We start from the raw sequence: 21,538 nt of genomic DNA, 5'->3' as shown, positions 1-21,538 counted from the left end.
AAGCCTGGAAGTATGCAATGAGAAATGAAAAAGTATAAAAGGTGCGACAGTAGAGGCGAAGAGGAGTTTCATTTGAGCTATCAATCAGTTTGGTTATTAAGCAAGCTATTTGTTGCAAAGTATAAGTGTTATTGTGAAGTACTTTAATAAAGGCCATTTTTCCATTATTCAATATTGGAGTTATTTATTCAACAGTTTAGCGATACGAACGTGGACAAAAAATTGCAAATAAGGGGAATTGCAGTAAAATCGTTACAATTAGTGTCAGAAGAGGAATTGTTGAATAAATTCCAGAGGACAACAAGGACATGGCAAAGTTCAGTGAATTGAAGATCCAGCAACTGAAGAAGGAATTGTATAGCCGTGGATTGAATACAACCGGCAATAAACTCGAACTTCAGGCAAGACTACGAGAGGCAATGAAAGCAGAAGGAATTAACGTGGAAGAATATGTCTTTCATCTTGATGGCGACGAGACAACAACCAAAATTGAGGAGAAAAACGAAACAGCGCAGACAATGGTGAACACAGACTTGAACACAATATTAGCTGCAATATCTGCACAAACGTCGACAGTAACATCCAAGATGGAGGCACAGGAGGCACGTATTTCAGAAATGTCGTCACAAATGTCATCTCAACTAGAATCGCAGGAGAACCGTATAACAGCGAAGATTGAATCACAGGAGACACGTACAACATCGCAATTGGAAGAACAGAAGACATATTTGGCATCTCAACTGGAAGCGCAAGAGGCACGTATATCTGAAATGTCGGCACACATTTCGGAACAGGTATCATCGCAGATCTTTTTGAAACTGGAAGAGCAGGATGCAAAAATTTTACAACTCGAGGACAAAATTCATGCCAAGTTAGCAGCGTTAAAAGGTCGGAGCAGTTACAACTAAACCCCCGAGCTGTGGCAGCAAGCAATCCGAAGGTAAAAACACCATCTTTTGACGGCTCTGTTCCTTTCCAAGTGTTTAAGATCCAGTTTGAGAAGACCGCAGCAGTGAACAACTGGAGTGCTGAAGATAAAGTTGCTGCACTATTCGTGGCATTGAAAGGATCTGCTGCTGAAATCCTACAGACTATTCCCGAGGGAGAGCGGAACAACTACGAAACATTGATCAGCGCTCTAGAGAGGCGATACGGAAGCGAACACAGGGAGCAGATACATCAAATAGAGTTGCAAAACCGCTACCAATAAGCTAATGAGACTTTGCAGGAGTTTGCATCAGATGTCGAAAGGCTTGCACATTTGGCGAATGCCGACGCACCCGTGGAATACACCGAAAGGGTAAAAATTCAGAGCTTTATAAATGGCATACGGGACAACGAAATGAAGCGAGCCACATACGCAAACCCAAAGCCAACATTTGCTGAAACGTTATCACCTGCATTGACTCAGGAAACTGCCTCCCTATTGAGTAAACCAGCATATAAGGCTCATCGTGTGGAAGTAGAAAGACCAGAGTGGGTAGACACAATTTTGATAGCATTGAAGGGTACGCAGCAGAAGAACAATGATGCAGTCAAATGCTTTAAGTGTGGAAAGCCATGGCACATTGCGCGCTATTGCAATTCCAATCCTAACAGTTCCAACAATGTGGGTGGTCGTAAACGCAGAGCTGAAGGAGATGATCAGATCTCCAAGACCAATCAATCGTTAAACTAAAGCGAGCCAGCAGCAAGGGGCGACAGCTGGCTCCCTCAATTGAATGCCCCATAATCTCTATCTCACAAATTGGAAGAAGGTCGGGCAATCTTACTGTCGGAGGACATGTGGATGGAAAGGAACGTTTACTGACGGTAGATACGGGTGCATCTCATTCCATCATTCGAGCGGATTTAGTCAACAAGAGGATAAGACCATTGCATGGAGCAATATTGCGTACAGCCACTGGAGAACACAGCACGGTTCTAGGAGAAGTATCATGTGAAGTCGCAATTGGGAAAGTCACGGTAGTACACAATTTTATAGTGGCACAGATTGTTGATGAAATCATAACTGGAGTGGACTTCTTAATCGACCAAGGCATCAAGATCGACATGCAAAGCAAGACGATGCGATATAAAAACATGGATGTACCACTTAATTTCGGCTACGAGAGAGGCTACAGCAGTAAACGAGTGCTGGTGGAAGAGAGTCAGCAAATATCACCAAAATCCGAAGCAGTCATCTGGGCAAAGGTTGATGGAGATTTTGGGACAAACAAATTGTGGGTTGTCGAAGCAGCAAATCAGCACTGAACATACTTGTAGGAAAAACCCTGGCTATGACAAAACAAGATGGACGTATTCCGGTAAGAGTACTCAATGAGTTCAAGTCACCACTCAAACTGACTAAAGGAGCTATTTTGGGAAGATGCCAAGAGGCTGAAGAGTTATTAACTGTGAACAGAGGGCATCTGCACTGTGAACAGCTCCAGGAACACGTTTCATCTAGTAATACTGATCTTTCAAATGACATCACCGCATGAACTAGGGGCTAGAGGAGGCCTATCAGAATAAGGCAAAACAACTGTTCCTAAAGTACGCGAACATATTTGACCAGGATGGTTCCAAACCAGGCCGCACCAATGTTGTGAAACATCAAATTGACACTGGAGATGCTAGGCCGATTCGTCAATCTCCACGTAGTGTTCCACTGGCGAAGCGGGAAGTTGTGAGTCAAATCATACAAGAAATGAGCGACAGCGGCGTCATCGAACCATCAGATAGTCCACGGAGCTCACCGGTAGTACTTGTAAAGAAGAAGGATGGAAAAATGAGGTTTTGCGTGGACTACCGGAAGTTGAATGACGTAACGAAAAATGATAGCTATCCATTGCCAAGAATTGACGACACTCTGGACTCGCTATCTGGTACGAAATGGTTTTCCACGCTGGACTTGAAAAGCGGCTACTGGCAAGTTGAGGTGAAGGAGGAAGATAAAGAGAAAACAGCCTTCAGTGTCGGTGATGGTCTTTGGTAATTTACAGTGATGCCTTTTGGACTTTGTAATGCACCAGCTACTTTTGAGAGACTCATGGACCAGGTACTGAAAGGACTACATTGGAAAACATGCTTGGTGTACCTGGACAACATCATCGTATTGGGGAAGAACTTTGATGAACATCTTAAGAATTTGCAGGAAGTTTTCAAGAGAAGAGCTGGCGCTGGTCTGAAGTTAAGTCCCAAAAAGTGTACGCTGTTTAAAAAGGAAGTAAATTATTTGGGTCACATGGTAACGACAGAGGGCATCTGCACTGCGAACGAAAAGATAGAGGCTGTAAAGGATTGGCCAAGACCACAGAACCTACATGAATTGAGAAGTTTCCTTGGGCTGTGCACATATTACCGCCAATTTGTACCAAATTTTTCCAGCGTAGCCCATAATGGAGGATATGGGCTTACAAAAAAAATTAAGCTTTTGAATGGAAGAAGGAGCAAGAAGTGGCTTTCCAAACATTGAAGGAGCGGTTGTACACTGCCCCAATATTAGCATATCCGATTCCAGGAGCAACATTTCTTCCAACACAGATGCGAGTGGATATGCAATAAGGAGGCATTTTATCACAACTGGTCGATGGACAGGAGAAGGTAGTTGCATATTACAGCCGTTCGATTGGAAAACCAGAGAGGAACTACTGCGTTACGCGTAGAGAGCTGTTGGCATTGGTAGAGTGCATTAAACATTTTCACCAATACCTCTACGGCCAGCGATTCCGTGTCAGGACAGATCACGCAGCGTTAAAATGGCTTCTGCAGTTCCGTAATCCGGAAGGACAATTGGCACGGTGGATCGAGCGACTACAAAGCTATGACTTTTCCATTGATCATCGAAAAGGTAGTGTATGGATGAATGGACAAGGAACAACTAAGAAAGTGTCAGCTAAAAGATACAGATCTGTCACATGTTATGCAAGGGCTCGAACGAAACGAAAGACCAAGCAGAGGGGAGATGTCAGCAGAGAGTCCCATTGTGAAGTCATATTGGGCACAGTGGAACAGTTTAGAATTGATATCCGGTTGCCTTCATCGAGTATGGGAGAGTGAGGATGGTCAATGCAAGAAGAAATTAATAGTTGTTCCCAGAAAGAGGATTCCTGGCGTGCTCAGCGAGCTGCATAATGGTCCAAGTGGAGGTCATCTTGGAATAACAAAGACGCTCGAGAAAATTAAGCAGAGATTCTATTGGGTTGGTTGCCGTCAGTCGGTCACCGAGTGAATTGCCAACTGCGAGGTATGCAACAGAGCGAAAGGGCCCAAAACACGAAGTCATGGCCAGATAAAGCAGTATATTTCAGGTGCACCATTTGAAAGGATCGCCATGGATGTCGCAGGTCCATTTCCTACTAGCAACCACGGAAACAAATACGTACTGGTGGTTTTGGATTATTTCAGTAAATGGCCAGAGGTATACCCAATCCCAAACCAAGGAGCAGAAACAGTAGCAGAAGTGGTTACAAACGAATGGGTTGCAAGTTATGGTGTACCAATGGAGATACATTCTGACCAAGGCATGAATTTTTAATCAGCTGTGTTCCAAGAAATGTGCAAGAGGTTGGGCATTCGGAAAACACGGACAACTGCATTGCATCCTTAGTCCGATGGTATGGTGGAACGTTTCAATAGAACGTTGGAGGGACATTTAAGGAAAGGAGTAGACAAGTACCATAAGGACTGGGATGACCACATATCATTATTCTTGATGGCCTACCGGTCGGCAGTACATGAGACAACGGGCCAAACTACCGCAAAGGTAATTTTTGGCAATGACCTTCGACTGCCAGCTGATTTGAAGTATGGGATAGATGCCGATGCGGAGAGGAATGTCAATAAATCCACTGGTGTCTTGGAAGAAGAGCTGAGAGATATACACGATCTGGTAAGGCAACGAGCAAAGATTATGAGTGACAAGATGAAAGCGAGGTAGGATAAAGCAATTAATTCGGAAGGTTTTCAGGAAGGAGATTTGGTGCTGCTATACAACCCGCAACTGAAAATGGTTTGTCCCCGAAATTGCAGTGTAACTGGGAAGGCCCATACAAAGTTGTAAAACGGATCAACGATGTAGTGTACCGCATACAAACCATTGGCAAACCACGAACCAAAATGAAAGTGGTTCACCTGGAGAGGCTAGCAGCGTTTAAATCGAGAGATTTGTCTGATCGGGACGATCAGACTTAGGTGGAGGGCAGCGTTACGAATATTAGCAACACTAAGGGGTACTGCCATCTCCAGGCCGATGCTAAGCAGTGACGTGAATTCACATCAATAATTCAATCATTATGTATCTACATAAACGAATCAATAATTGCGTCTACACATATGTACGTATACGGGCAGCGGAGAACCAATGCACAAACACATGCATATATCTTATCTGAGTTGTCACAAGAGAGGGAAATAATTTGTGCAAGTATTACTCAAATGAGAAGTTATAAATGTAGTTGTGGCTGGCGATTTTGTAGCTGAAACTAACTAGTAAGTTCTGGAATAGAAAAGCCTGAAAGTATGCAATGAGAAATCAAAAAGTATAAAAGGCGCGACAGTAGAGGCGAAGAGGAGTTTCATTTGAGCTATCAATCAGTTTGGTTATTAAACAAGCTATTTGTATAGTATAAGTGTTATGTTGGAGTACTTTAATAAAGGCCATTTTTTCATTATTCAATATTGGAGTTATTTATTCCACAGTTTAGCGATACGAACGTGGGCAAAAGATTGCAAATAAGGGGAATTGCAGTAAAATCGTTACAATATGATCATTGTATAATGTGACTCACACATGTATAGATAAAAATAAAAAACCGATATGAAATTAGCTAATTTAATAAAAATTTTACTTATTTGCCTGTTTCACTTAAGTTATGGAACAAGTTATCCCTATAATCAATTTATGAATCTAGAACAAAATATAAACAGCTTTAGAAATTTTGAAAATAGTAAACAGACTAGTTTTGAATACAATATTCCAAACACTTCATTACGTTTAAAAATAAATGTAAAAATTCAAATTTAGATCAGAGTTTGCCTGAGCTCAACCCCTCATTATTAAAAACAACACCACCAACAACAACAACAACGCAGAGCCCTGGGAGATCTTTTAGATCAACTATCCGCGATCAAAGGATTGAGTCACAGGGTGTGAAAAAAAGTGCGTACACCATTCTAGAGGCTATTGACAATTTTAAAGAATTACTAGTTGAAAAGGAAAAGAGAATAGGAGGCATTCTTGAAAGCCCAGAGGTTTTTTTATAGACATTTCAATTTAGTTTACGATAATTGTGAAATGCGAATTAAATGCTCTTATTACAGCAATTATATACACCGTATTTTAAATATCTATTGCTTTGAATTTCCGGAAGACAATACGGAGACATTACATAAACGAGAAGCATTATATGAGCACACTTCGTACGATATAAATCCAACAATAATTCATGTTGATCGTTAATATCAAACATTGCATATGAAGGTTCAGTAATCACAAACATGTCATCGTCGTCGTCAGCAGCAGTAGACATATTTAATTTTCTGAAACAATTTAAATTAAATTAAGTAAAATAAAAAATCATTTCGGTGAACACTATGAAAACTGTGTTTGGTCGAATTCTAATAGATGGCCCAGACACTGGCAATTGCTCACACCTAGAGCGTTTGGATGAGGAAGCCTACAAAATTATAAACACTTACACAACAATTTATAATCAACTTCGTTGTAAATTCTACCTGTAAAGACTTACTTTTTCAAATAAACCTTTAAAATAAATAAATAAAACAATTTTTATTTCAAATTTAAAAATTTTTTATTTTTTAGTATTTTAATGAGAGTGTTATGGCACCCTCCATAAATCGAATTTCGCCCACCCCTATGGACCATAAAGCGTCCATATCTTTTTCGCAAAGTGATACTGAGACAGAAAAATATCCCACCTCAGTGTCACTTAAATAAATGTTTCATACAACTATTGATATGTTAGAAAAATTTATAAAATCCGGCTGCAATTTTAAATACACCAGCATTCCCTCAACAATTTCGTCAAGCAACTCTTGACGCTGCTGGTCGTTCTCCAAAATTCGGCGCCATCGCGCAGAATCATTAAGAGGGAGATTATCCCTCCTAATGTATGCGCTGTAGATTACAATTTTTGAGTTTAAAATGTTGATCATATTATGGCTTTGCTCTTTGAATTTTCCATAATTTAAAGTGGATCTGAGCTGAGCTTTTATAGTAGAAGAATAGAACAATAAAGTACTTTTTGTGTGCGGTAAGGAATGTGTAATATACTTTTAACATGACATCTCATTAGAGTAAGCAATGCCTAATCTACTTGCAACATGTCATCGAATATATTCATACATTTTATTATGGATAAGCATACAATAATCAGTGGAGTTATCAACTGCTTAAATTGTGAAACAAATTTTTTTGTGCGTGCGATAAGAAAAAATGTGTCTAGCAATGCGTAATCTACTTACAACGTGCCATCTCATTAAGCAATGCGTAATCTACTTGTGTGCGTCTGTGTTTCAGAAAAGGAAGATAAGGGAAGTACATTTGACAAAGTGTTTGCGAGACCAGTTTTCGTTATGAACATGAAACGGCCGAGACAGTCTTAATTAGTAGAATGTCTGTATCCTCTAATATGTTGATTCTATCCAATTCTCTCAATTTCATTCTTTTAAGTTTTTCATTTAATACTTTGCTGATCTTAACAAGATTTGATAATACAGTCATATAATTATTTGATATGATTTTTAATGAGTGACCGATCTGTGACGAAATCTGTTACCTATCAGTTGTGTATCTGATAAGAATCTGGTTAATCTGTTACCTATCAGTTGTGTATCTGATAAGAATCTGATAAATCTGTTACCTATCATTTGTGTGTATCTGATAAGAATCTGGTGTGGTATACTTCTTTTATAGATCTTTTATAGCTGTATAAAATTATCGAACCCCTTTCGATATCGACCTCTATTTATAGAATCTGAAGCCGCCAATACATTACAGTTATGAGCAGAAAGAAAAATACAACACAGTAATTTTTATGTAATACAATATAAATTGTTTATTAATGTTTTTCTTAAATGTATTACAGAAAAGTACTACTATAAGTTCGAAATGACCATAAGCATAAGTATCAATATGATTTTCTCGTACAATTCGCTTATCATCCATATTGCTTAGAGCTACTTTATAAATATTTTGTGTATAAACCGTATGTAGTTTAGATCTAAATGTATACATTGATGCATTATACAATTTATTTTCCAACAGACATTTTCTAAAATCACTTAAACTCAATGTAGAAGTTACACACTTTTTTATTCCCTTAATTTTTTTAGTTTCATTTATATCGTTATCAATTTTAAATGAATACGTTTTTGCTCTTAAACCTATAAACTCTTTTATTATCTTCCCATTACATTCATCCTTCATCATACCTAGAACCTTCTTATTCAACGGAGGAAAATTTAAAACAGTTTCCTTTGGATATGAGGATGTATCGAAAAATTTTGAAATATCATCACGAATATCATTATTGGTGATGCGGGTTGCGTGTTGGTAACAGCTGCGGGTTGATTTGGTGGACTGTATGTGGATGCGGAGATACCTTTCCAATGCAAATCATAAAAAGCCGTGTTTCGATTAAGTTCGCCTTAATTATAACAATACACTTTATTGTAATTCAACTGATAAATATATTCACAATTAATTAATTGTGGCGGTATGTAGTGCACAGCGAAAAAAGCAAGTAGATAAGTAGAAAATTCAAAGGCGAAAGGAAAAATATAAGAATATGAGAATAAGGCAAATGTCAGACATGATTGACGATGCTTGCTCATTATGTTAATTCGAACTCAACAATTATAAAAGTAATCAGTTTGAATATCATATATGAATGAATCAGTATCCATATAATTCAAAGCAATATTATTTTTATATTTCTCTTTGATATAATCATAATGAAAACTATACATTTTAAATTTGGAAAGTTCTAATACGGTAAAACCAATATGTATCGGTTTATTGTACAGAGTTGACACTTGTTTCAATTGAATCGCTATTAAATTATTAGAAAATTTGCTTAGACTATGGAAATTTGGTTTTGCTATTAAGGACATAGCACCTAATTTTTTCCTACCTCTTCCCCCAATACTAGTATTTTTCCAATCTTGTACTAATTTAACATCTACTCTTTTATCTACATTTTCCATAGTTTTCCCATGCAAAGCATTATTCAACAATTTAAAGAAATTTTCCTCAAACTTATTTGCTGTAAAAGTTCTATGATAATTATTTAAATCAATATATGTTTTAGCCAATCTGATTGATTAAATTGTAGAATTCTATGAATTTTCTTTAATACAAGTCCATGCTTAATACATTGTTGTAAATTTCTATAATGAATAATATATTTTATTTTGTTTCTCAAATCCCCAATCAACTTTGAGTTTTTCATTAAACCAACTTTTTTATTGTCAAAACAAAATGGGAAATCATTATGAATATTGTGAGTGGTTATGGGATAATCTATATCTACTTCTAATATGTATCCGACTAAAGAATCTTCTGGTATGCTAAAAACGTCAAACTCCTCTACGTTTTCAATCAATAAGATCTAAATAAATTATATAATTTGAAGCCTTAATCTCATCGTAATCACTTAAATATTTATTGTTAGCAACTGAAAGCCGTTTGCAACATTGAGCAATCCCGCCCCTAATTCCCGACATTATAAAATTATGCATGCTTTCATTAGTAAACAATTCTAATTCTATTCTAGTTATTTTGAATATTGCGTCCCAAGATAATCCTGGAGATGTATAATATTGACAAGCATCTATTCGATAAATTCCTTTAAATAATTTTCTAAAATTTTCAAAAATGTCACTGAGGAGTAGCACATCTACTTTTAGATATAATAATAAATTATCTAATAAATTGGAACAATTAAATGTTGTCCAAACATTTTTTGCATGCTGATAATCATCGATACTACACGATTCATTTGATAATTTATTAAAGAAATGTGAACGATCAGGTAATTGTGTTTCGTTGAGACGTTCTTCTGAATCTAAGTAGTCATATGGAAAAATACCTTTACGTTTCATTAAATCAAAGTGGTGATCGTTGGCGAAATAAGACTTTGTTATTTCTAAATGATTATTACTTAAATTCTTAGCTAAACTGTCTAAGCTAGAAGGCATGAATCGAAATGAATCTAAAAACCTAAGTTCAATGGTATCTTTATTATTAACATATATTCTCTTTGATATTGAAATATACAACCCTTTGTTTAAGGGAATAATATTTATATCCCCCTCTACAGAAGACAACTCTTTAATAAATAAATGACAATCATATTTAGATAAATTATGCAAAAATATTGGAATACAATTTGCTATCTGATATCCTAAATTACACTTATTATGTGCTCGGCCTCTATATTCACCAGTTAAATGGCAATGGTCTGCTACCCTATCACTTAATAAAAGTTCCATTCCACAAATATGGCAAAATATATCATCGTATTGACGCCAAAGTTGGTTGGCAGTTAATGGATGCATTCTAACTATTTTACTCAAATATAGGTGATTGTTTAAGCCGCCTCCATCCCCATTAGACGGCGGCAATTCCTATGCGCAGCCGTGCGCGGCGAATGGAAAGGCGCCAACGAAACCCACCACTGCCATCGCGCATGAACAATATTCCATTCGCTAGTCAAGTACTATCACTCGGCAATCGCAGACGCGCTCCATTCTACATTTATATTGTATACATTTTGTACATTTTAAATATCCAAATTAATATCGGTTTCAAAATTAATATTGTGTTAACGTTTTCATTCTCATTGATAATAAATGAACAGTGAATTTTATAATGTTTTCGAAAAAATTCAAAAATCTATTTATTGTTTATAAGAGTGCAGCGAAGAGAGACCAAACTTTTGTTCATGGTCCTTCGAGCCATCTTTGGCCCCCCTAAAATTTTAAAACAAAAAAATTTTTATTAACTTTTAAATAAATATACATATACAACAATATTCACACAGAAGTCCTTAAAAATAGAGAAATATATTAAATAAAAGTGCCAGTGTGTGCAAAATATACACATATGTATGCTACATACATATTGACAAAAAAAATTGAGTAAATTGAGTTCAGAAAAAAAAACCAGAACATTGCAAAACAAATTTCGAACAAAATTTTTTTCGAAAAAAGACAAAAAATACAATTGCAAAAAACTAAATGTCCTTGTGCTTGGTTAAAAAACAAACACATATATACATATATACAATCGTATTTAAAAACACAAACAATTACGGAAAATTTAAAATTTACAAAAAAAATGTTAGAGAAAATTAATACAACACACCTACATATATTCACAAAAAAGGTTGCGAAAATTATTTTTTGGTGCACAATACAAAACAAACAAAAAATCATCTAAAATCAACTTTATAAGAAGCCAAGCAGCAGCAACAACAGCCAGTTAATCAACCAACAACAAGCAGACCAGATAACAATAAAAGCAGCATAATAAATTCAGGAATCGGCGCGTAGGCAGTTTTTTATTTTTCATAAAAAATATAAAAAATAATAAACATTTTTTTCCACAAAAGTTATATTATTTTTTGTAAACTGCAAAACATATATATATATATCCACATACACATATATATAAATATTGCGGAAATTTTCTTACGGTTGGTTTTACTGCAAACGGTTTGCAGCTAAAAATTGGTAGAAAATATTCCGCTATTCCAATAGGCAAAATCCGCCAATTATATATATATATATATATGTATACATATTTCTAGTGGTATTTAACCAACAAAAAATTGCAGTTTACTTGCCTACTCAAACCCACTGTGCAAGAACAACATCATCAAAAATTTCTTCTACAGCTGAGTTTACCCCGTTGTTCGCACAGAGCGTTGAACTTGGCGATACAGTTCAACTTCCAAATCATTTTTTCTGCTTCGCAGCATATAGAAAAATATAATATTCATACGTATGTATGTACATACTTACATACATGTACAAATAATTTCAAGCTGCTTTTCCAGCATTCATACTTCTCCACTCAGAGAACATCATACGTGTTTACTCACACGTTCAAGTCGCTCTTCCAGCGACATTCTCCCAGCACATAGAGCTACATTAGCAACGAGAGTTGTGTACTGCTGATCAAATTTCTCAACCACTCTCACCGTAGCAATTTTTTCATCTTTCTTTGCTGCACTGTTCCAACAGTGCAATCAAGCGCACTCAGCTTCACAAAAGAAACGCGACATTAAAGCGACGAAGAAGCGAATCAAAACAAACTCTTCTGTTTGTAAACATAAACAGAGAAGCTCATCTGATTCATGTGAATACGTTCGCACAAACAAACATATATACATACATACGTTTGTACATTGCGCACGTACATTTGTAGTTATTCTGTCGTACAAAACTAAGTTTGAGATATTTTCGTCCCTATAGGAACTTTTCAAAAATATTCCTACAAACCTCAAAGTATTATTATTTTATAATATAAACATACCTATATATACCAGTAATTTACAAATACACGTTTATTTCCACACGTATATTTACACGTATATATAAGTGAAAAGTGTTTGTAATTTTTTTTAAATTTTTTATTTTTGTTTTTACAAAACATTATACATACTATTGAATTCCGAATTTCGCGGATTTAAATTATTTAAGGAACGTCCCGTTGTCCGTGCTTGACCCTTTTTTAAATTTCTGTGGCACGAAGAGTTTTCCATCTTCGAATTTTGCGAACGTTCTCTGAGTGTACAAATATTTTATTCGGTTTTTTTTGGTGAAAACCCAAAAGTTTGCATAAAATGCCTCTCAGTCCCCCAAAAACGTCCGAAACCGGGACAAAACCAAAAGGTGGCCCAAAGGAAGAAACGGCCAAGGAAAGGTCAACATCCCCCCGGCAGAAATCCAAATCAGTTGACCCATCCGCGCAAAAGTTCATCGCGGAAAGTGACAATCTGATGAGATACTGTGCAAAATTTAGCGAAGCACCGATTCAGGATCACTCTGAATCGTATCTCATGATAAAGGACAAATCACTAGATGATTATTGGGCACGACTTCAATCGGCTTACGATCTGGTATTTTCGAAACCAGAAGGAAGTTTCCCTGAAGACTTCAAGAGTTCAGTACAAGGCAAACAATGCGCATGCCTTGATACGTAGGAAGTGACAAAAGCAAAGATTGCTGATCAACTTTCGTTGATCAAAATGATCGCAACGCCGAGTCCACCACCCCGCGTGGAACAACCCCCGGCTGAGGCAAATATTTACCTTAAAGTCCCAGCATGCGACACGGAGACCTTTTATGGTGGTTATGAAGAATGGCCCGCTTTTCGTGACATGTTCACAGCGGTGTACATTAACCACACAAGGCTCTCCCGTGCTCAGAAATTGTACCATCTCCGGTACAAAACGCAAGGCAAAGCCGGCTCCATCGTCAAACAATATCCGTTGAGCCATGATAACTTTGACCTTGCCTGGGAAGCTTTACGGTCACGATATGAAAACAAGCGTATCTTGGTTGACAACCAGATAAAATCCTTACTGACTTTTGCCACTATTCCATCCGAAAACAGTGAGCAACTTCAGAAATTGCAAAATACAATCAACAACTGCCTATCCGTCCTTCACTCCCAAGGAGTTACGACAGACAGTTGGGATCCGATTCTGGTGTACATTTGTTCATCAAAGCTCCCAGTAACAACCCTGTCACTTTGGGAACAATCTCTCTCTTCTCGAAGAGATCTACTCTCATGGTCACAAATGAACGACTTTCTCACCTCGAGATATGAAGTCGTTGAAAGGGTCAATAGGCTTCAACCAAGCAAACAAAAACCAGTCGTTCATCAAAGTTCTGCGCAAAACAGGTCCTTCAACAGGACGCAAACCCTTGTGGCAGAATCTAAAAAGGAATATTGCCAATGTTGCAACTCCCCGCACCTTATTACATTCTGTCCACGATTCAAACGAATGTCTGTGCAAAACCGGACACAATTCTTAAAACAAGCTAAGCTGTGTACAAACTTCCTTAGCAGCACTCATATAATCAATGAGTGCACGAGCAAGTGGCCATGTTCGACATGTCATCAACGGCATCACACGCTGTTGCATGCGAGTCCACAAGCTCAACGTTCCACCCCGCGAACGAATGCACCAAACGTGCAGCACACAACTGCTGAGTCAACATCTCCCGTTCTACAAACGCAGAATAGCTCCGATTCTAGCGAGCTACCGTGTTGTTCAAAACACGCACCGGTTCAATCATTGCATGAAGCCAATGATAACCAAATTCTCCTTCCTACTGCTTTGGTCGCAGTCGAACACGAAGGGGAATTATTTCAATTGAGAGCCCTTATTGATCAGGGCTCGGAAAGAACTTTCATTTCCTCGAAAGTTCAAAAATGGTTGAAACTTCCATTCGAATATTCAAAGTTCGAAATCTCTGGCATGGGTGGACAAGTCGTACAAAAGTCCTCCAAGCTTTGTCCTTTGACACTGGTTGCATCCAAGGCCATGAAAAGGATAAAGGCTCATGCCATTGTGTTGCCGCAACTGACAAATAATCTGCCAACATCCACCATTAGTCGCAAAATCTGGCAGCAATTCAAACTCCTTGAGCTCGCTGATCCCAGTTGCCACATACCGGGTCAGACTGACATGGTCATTGGCAGCGACATACTTCCACAAATTCTGCTGCAAGGTATAAAAAAGGTGGGCGGTAGTATATTTGCGCAACAAACCATTTTTGGTTGGATTCTCTGTGGTCCAATAACTGAAAATGTTGTGTAATTCTCGACGCAAGTCCAAGCGTCAAACGAGACACTCAGTTCTCAACTAAGGAAATTTTGGGAAGAGGAGGAAATTCCACAACCTCCACAGATATCCCCCAAGGATCAAGCGTGTGAGCAGATATACGCAACAACCACGACACGTGCACCAAACGGTCGATACATTGTGCGACTTCCATTCAAGGAAGAGTTTCCTGAAAAACTCTCCCTCGGCAAATCCCGCCCGGCTGCTCTGCAGCAGTTTTTCAGCATGGAGCGATCGCTTCAGAAAAAGGGGGAGTTAGGTACAATGTACAACAATGTGTTGTAAGAATATCTCGACCTTGATCATATGGAATCTACCGAACCATGTGAAATAACTTCGAATGGCAAGGTCTTCTCATTTTACTTGCCACATCATGCGGGAGTCATACCAGATAAGGTCACCACCAAAGTTCGTGTAGTTCTCAACGCCTCTAAAAAATCTGGGTCAGGGCAATCCCTGAATGACATGCTATACACTGGTCCAACCCTCCAACCAGATCTCATGCTACTAATTATACAGTGGCGTAAGCATAAGTATGTGTTCAATGGAGACATTGAAAAAATGTACCGTCAGATCCTCATACACGAGGACGATAAAGATTTTCAGCGAATCCTATTTCGCAAATCGGCCAACTCCATTGTTAGCGATTTCAATCTGAAAACGGTTACATTCGGCGTCAATTGTGCACCATATCTCGCTATTTGTACGTTACATCAAATATCCGATGACACGAAAGCAACATTTCCGTTGGCTGCAACAATTCTCAAGACGCAAACGTATGTCGACGACATCCTATCAGGAAGTCATACCATCGATAACGCCACTGAATCACTCGTAAAAGTGATAAAAGCTCAAAAATCAGCTGGTTTCATACTAAAGAAATTAACGGCTAATCACCCGGCTATATTAGAACAGTTTCCGAAGGAGGATCTTCTAGACTCCAACTTCTTGAAATTGGAGAGCACTTCCAATACCAAAACTCTTGGCATTCGATGGAACGCGCTCACGGACAAATTTTCATAAACCATTCTGCCGGAACACACCCAAAATGCGGTCACAAAGCGACAAATTTAATCCTCTCTTGCAAAACTTTTTGACCCGGCAGGATGGCTGTCGCCAGTTATGATCCCGGCCAAGATGCTTTTCCAAGAAATCTGGCTGGATGGCAGCGATTGGGATGAAAGCGCCAAACCCGCAACATTATCAAAATGGCAACATTTCGCAGAAAATCTGCCAGTCATTTGCCACATCGAAATCCCTCGATGGGTTAATGTAGTTCCAGGGCAAGGCACCCAAATCCACGGGTTCTGTGATGCCTTGGAAAAAGCATATTGCGCAGCGATTTACATCCGCACACATGTGGGCAACCAAATAAAATCTTCACTTTTGGTTGCGAAAGGCGAAGTTGCCCCCATAAAAACTGTAAGCTTACCCCGCCTAGAGCTATGTGGTGCAGTCCTACTCGCCAAACTGGCTTCAGCTGTTCGAAAACAGCTCGACTTACAAGCATGCAACACATTCTTATGGTCAGATTCTGAGATTGTACTAGCCTGGCTAGAAAAATCTCCATCGACCTGGAAAACTTATGTGGCCAACCGTACCTCTCAAATTCGAGAATATCTTCCTAGCGGCACCTGGCGCCACGTATCTAGCCAAGACAACCCTGCTGATCTTGGCACACATAGTTGCAAGCCGCATGATTTGATAGGCTCTTCACTTTGGTGGCACGGACCACAATGGCTTTCTTGCCACATCTCTGCATGGCCAAAGCCGAAAGCAGGTAGCGCTTCTCCACCCAAGAAACGCAAGCCTATCACGCACTCGAGGAAGACGACGATATTCTTCAACGTTTCTCCTCATACTCTCGAGCTCTCCGTGTGATTGCATACGTGTTCCGCTTTGCGAACAATGCTTGCAACCAATCCAAATCGGTGGCAACAACACATAATCCCCATCTGACGAACAAAGAGTTGCAACATGTGAAAACGCGGCTTGTGGCAATGGTACAATCTCGCTATTTCGGGGCGGAAAAGAGCGCCTTACAAAACAATATGCCCATAAGCACAAAGAGTTCCCTTCTGGCTTTAGACCCATTTCTGGATGGATACGGGCTCCTACGTATCGGTGGAAGATTGGAACCTTCTACAATGCAATACAACGAGAAGCATCCAGTAATCCTTCCTCCGGATTCAAGGCTCTGCCAGTTGTATCTGGAGTGTTTACACCGCCTGCTTCTTCATGCAGAAATGCGGTTAATGCGGCAAGAGTACTACGTACCAAAACTAAAGCCTCTTATAAAGAAATGCATTTTTCAATGCAATTCTTGCACGCTTTTCAAACAGAAAACGCGCACGCAAATAATGGCAGCTCTACCACCTGAGCGCTGCAATTTCTCACTCCCCTTTTCCACAACAGGAGTAGACTTTGCAGGTCCATTCCAAATAAAAGCATCCTTTCTGAGGTCGACCACTATCATAAAACGTACGTGGCTGTATTCGTCTGTTTTTCCACAAAGGCAGTACACCTCGAACTATGCTCGGACCTTACCACCGAAGCCTTTCGAGCAGCATTCGCCCGATTCGTTGGCAGACGAGATTATCCTCAAAAATGATGAGCGACAATGGTAAAACTTTCATTGGCGCTCAGCGCGAACTCGAACGCGACTTCGTTAAATTTCTTAACGAATGCTCCTCGGACATTGTGCAGAAATATGCCCCCCAGGGAATAAACTGGCAGTATATTCCACCCAGTGCCCCTCATATGGGCGGCTTGTGGAAATCCGCAGTAAAAAGTTTTAAAACCCACTTCAAAAAACCGCTGCATCCCACAAGTTTACATTCGAAGAATTCACGATGCTGTTGGTGCGTACTGAAGCAGTTCTCAATTCGAGGCCTCTAACCTCACTATCCCAGGACCCAGTTGACTTCACAGCGCTCACTCCGGGTCACTTCCTTCGAGGTGCACCGCTATTAGCCATTCCTGAGCCAAACGCGGAAGACCTCTCCTGGATAAATCGATGGGAAAAACTTAAATAGCTTCATCACCAATTCAGTCGACGCTGGAAAGAGGATTATCTGAAGGACCTTCAGAAGCGCTATAAATGGCAAACGCCACAGCGAAATCCTCAACCAGGCGACCTCGTCGCAATTAGAGGAGATTCGCTCCAAACCCCCCGAGTGGCGTCTGGGACGAATCGAGAACGTTCGCCTCGGACCTGACAACCATGTTCGGGTTGTAGAGGTTCGCACCAAAAATGCGCTTGTCATGCGCCCCTTAGTTAAACTGTGCTTTCTTCCAATGGAGCACTCTTCGCGCACAGCGCTCTAACTTAAATACATTTCCTTGTATAATTAACTTTCCTTGTAGAACTAACTTTCCGTTTATCATTTGCTTTATCCAACTACTTCTCGTTTCTCTCTGCTCTTATACTTCCAGGACGACACCCATCTGGCTCCCACGGCAGAGACCGACAGCTGCCTTCATTGTCGGCTCTGCCCTTGCTACCACGCGCAGCGGATCTAACAAGAGTAGAAACCAGCGGCAACCCCTAAAACCGAACGAACGGCCAAGCGCATGATCGCGCGCACCCCGCAAAGTCTGCAAACGGCGCAGCACGGCCAGTGGCGCTTAGATACCACCACCCGCGCCTTACAAAAACTACAGAAGGTGCTTACCAGCACCTCCCAGCAGGGCGGGCAGGATGTTTAAGCCGCCTCCATCCCCATTAGACGGCGGCAATTCCTATGCGCAGCCGTGCGTGGAAAGGCGCCAACGAACACTCACCACTGCCATCGCGCATGAACAATATTCTATTCGCTAGTCAAGTACTATCACTCGGCAATCGCAGACGCGCTACATTCTACATTTATATTGTATACATTTGTACATTAAATAACAATAGGCATAAGGAATATGTTCTTGCACACATTGAGTCCTACTAGAATTTGGATATCTATTGGTTTTAGAATACATTCGAAATATGCATATATAGTAAATGGCACATCTAATTGTTTTTTGAAATTTTTCCTATTTTAGCATTCTTTTCTCAGGTGTAGGCATGCGTGTTAAAATTTTTCTACAATGCTTTTTATGGGTTAGTAATTTTTCTTCCTTATTAAAATGTATTAGACATGTATTGCAAAAATATAATTTATGTCCATCTCTTGGAACTTGATGCCCCATTAATCTACTTAAATTTTTTATCCAAACATAATGGCTTTCATTGAAATCATCACTGTATAAAGAAATAAGATTAATGTGATTGGATTTTTCTTCTTTTGTTAAATAATAGGGTCCTACTACCAAATTGTCTTCTATACCAAACACATTTACACTAATATCTGGATTATTTGATTCAAATATTTCAATATTTTTTATTTGTATTGGGAAATTTAAATTTTCAAAACTGACTACTTTATCATTAATTAAAGTTATATGTAATTTATATGCTGTCATGTTTAAGGACCCCAAATGGTTGTAATCAGTATGATAACAATTGCTACTGTTCGAGGAGATATAAATATGAATTTTAAAGTGTAATGAGCTATTTGTAATTATATGTTTATGGAAATAATATTAACGTAGAGCAATGGATTCTGAAAAGTATATAAACTTTGATGACGAACAACAATTGTTTAATTTTGTGATCGATCAAGAGGAATTCGATAAGGTGTTAAAAAGTTTTTATGAAGACGAATTTGATAAGCAGCTTCAAAAACTAGAAGAGCCCATACAATCCCTACAAAGTACAACTGAAGTGGAGCCGCATATATTAAATAAGGGTACTAGGAAACAGCCTTCAAAAATAATACCAGCAGAAGAATTTGATGAGCAGCTTCAAAAACTAGAAGAGCCCATACAATCCCTGCAATTACAACTGAAGTGGAGCCGCATATATTAAATGAATGTAAGGGAAAACAATCTTCAAAAATAATACTAGCAGAAGAATTTGATGTGCAGCTTCAAAAATTAGAAGAGCCCATACAATCCCTGCAAAGTACAACTGAAGTGGAGCCGCATATATTAAATAAGCGTAAGAGGAAACAACTTTCAAAGATAATACTAGCAGAAGAATTTGATAAGCAGAATAAGCACAAGAGAAAACATTCTTCAAAGATAAAACTAGCTGAAGGTTCTATACAAAAAGTCATCCAACCAAAAGATATACCCAAGAATGTAAATAATTGTATTGATTTTTGCGAGCCAACAGTAGCAACTGTTCCTATAACTGGAATATTAGATACTAAAGGGTTACTAAATGTTGGAAAAATTAATTTAAATGATAAGATGGAAAAAATTCCCTCATTTGAAGTTAATTTTAAAAATGATGTAGATATTCAAAAATAAAAATTTTTAATACAACCGTGGTTCGATGACCAAATTAAAGCGGATGATATTGATTTGGGATGTGCTGGAATTTCAACTAAAAAACATAATGTTAGTTGTGATATTGAGTGGATCTCTGAAGATAAACTTTTTAATGAGTTTTTAGGAATTGTATACAAATATAAAGGTATCGGTGGTTTTGCTCGTATTAGACACATGACACAAAGTTTATAAGGATTTATAAAATTTAGTCAAAATAAATGTTTTATTTATAAATGTACAAATATTTTAAATTTGAAATAATATATTTTATGTGAATATATAAAAAAATTAAAATAAAAAATATTTAAAACAATATTGTTTCTTTTATTACTACACAATCATACAAATTTACAGCAACAAGAAATTTTGTGGCATATGTAGCACAATGTGCATCTCGCTTAAATGCTAATATATTGACTTCAAATTCTCCATATGTTGCCACCTTTTAAAATTTTCTAGGAGTTCCATAAGTTTTTAAATGAAAATGATATTCCATCAGTTCTGTAAGTAATTGTTGTATAAAATTTTCACAAAGTCTATGTAAATCAAATGCCCAAATATTGTTATTCCTCCATTGCTTTCTGATGCAATTCCTCCGCACTTGTTAACTCAACCCTCGATTTAAAAAAGGAGACAAAATTCCAATTCCTTCAGAAGTAATTCAATCCACAATAATAACATCATCATCTTCACATGAAAAATTAAATGCTGAACTAGGCATTTTAATTATACTAAAAATGGATTTTAATGACGAACTTTTAGCAATTGTGTTAAAAAAATTAATAAATATGTATGCATTAAGTTAAATGTTTTTATGCATTTCCCAACAATGCTGTCATGTTTAAGGAGCCCAAATGGTTGTAATCAATGTGAGAACATGTTTTATTGAAATACAAAACAAAAAAATCATAAGTTGAATATTAAGATAACCTTTAGTTAATTATGAAATTCTCACATGCATTTATATATATGGGGACAAACCTCAAATTTAAGCCAAATTCCCGGGATTTTTTAAAATTTCCCGGGACATTTGAAAAATAAGAAACACCTATGTATTTTTATGGGTTGCTCATTCGGCGAAATAATTTTTAAAGAGAATTAAACTTTTTAAACTCATTTATTTATAACAAATATTTTTATGAAACAGGCTAACAATTAATACGTTTACTGTGTTTGATGTGAATTAAATATTCTATGCATTAATTTTTCAAACGTTATTTTAAAACACCAACACTTCCCCATGCAAAATGAATATTTAGGTGCGCGAAATGTCAAACATTGACAATATTCAGAACCACAGTACCCTC

The 21,538-nt window shown here is 38.1% G+C and overlaps 1 protein-coding gene across 12 annotated transcripts in view; it reads left to right on the top strand.

Moving 5' to 3' along the window:
* PIP4K (phosphatidylinositol 5-phosphate 4-kinase) overlaps positions 1–21,538 on the top strand; it is a 1,849,876-nt gene that overhangs the window by 837,124 nt on the left and 991,214 nt on the right. The window contains exon 10 of one of the 12 annotated variants that reach the window (XM_067758121.1): positions 18,300–18,815. The exons of the other annotated variants lie outside the window; for them this stretch is intronic. Within the exon in view, the coding sequence (XP_067614222.1) occupies positions 18,300–18,441 (142 nt within the window). The 3' untranslated portion in view covers positions 18,442–18,815. Of the gene's footprint in view, positions 1–18,299; positions 18,816–21,538 lie in introns of those variants that run through there. 12 annotated transcript variants of the gene reach the window in all.

Source organism: Eurosta solidaginis, chromosome X, assembly GCF_040869045.1.
Source record: "Eurosta solidaginis isolate ZX-2024a chromosome X, ASM4086904v1, whole genome shotgun sequence".
Taxonomy (NCBI): Eukaryota; Metazoa; Arthropoda; class Insecta; order Diptera; family Tephritidae; genus Eurosta; species Eurosta solidaginis.
This window is presented reverse-complemented; position numbering and strand designations above follow the sequence as displayed.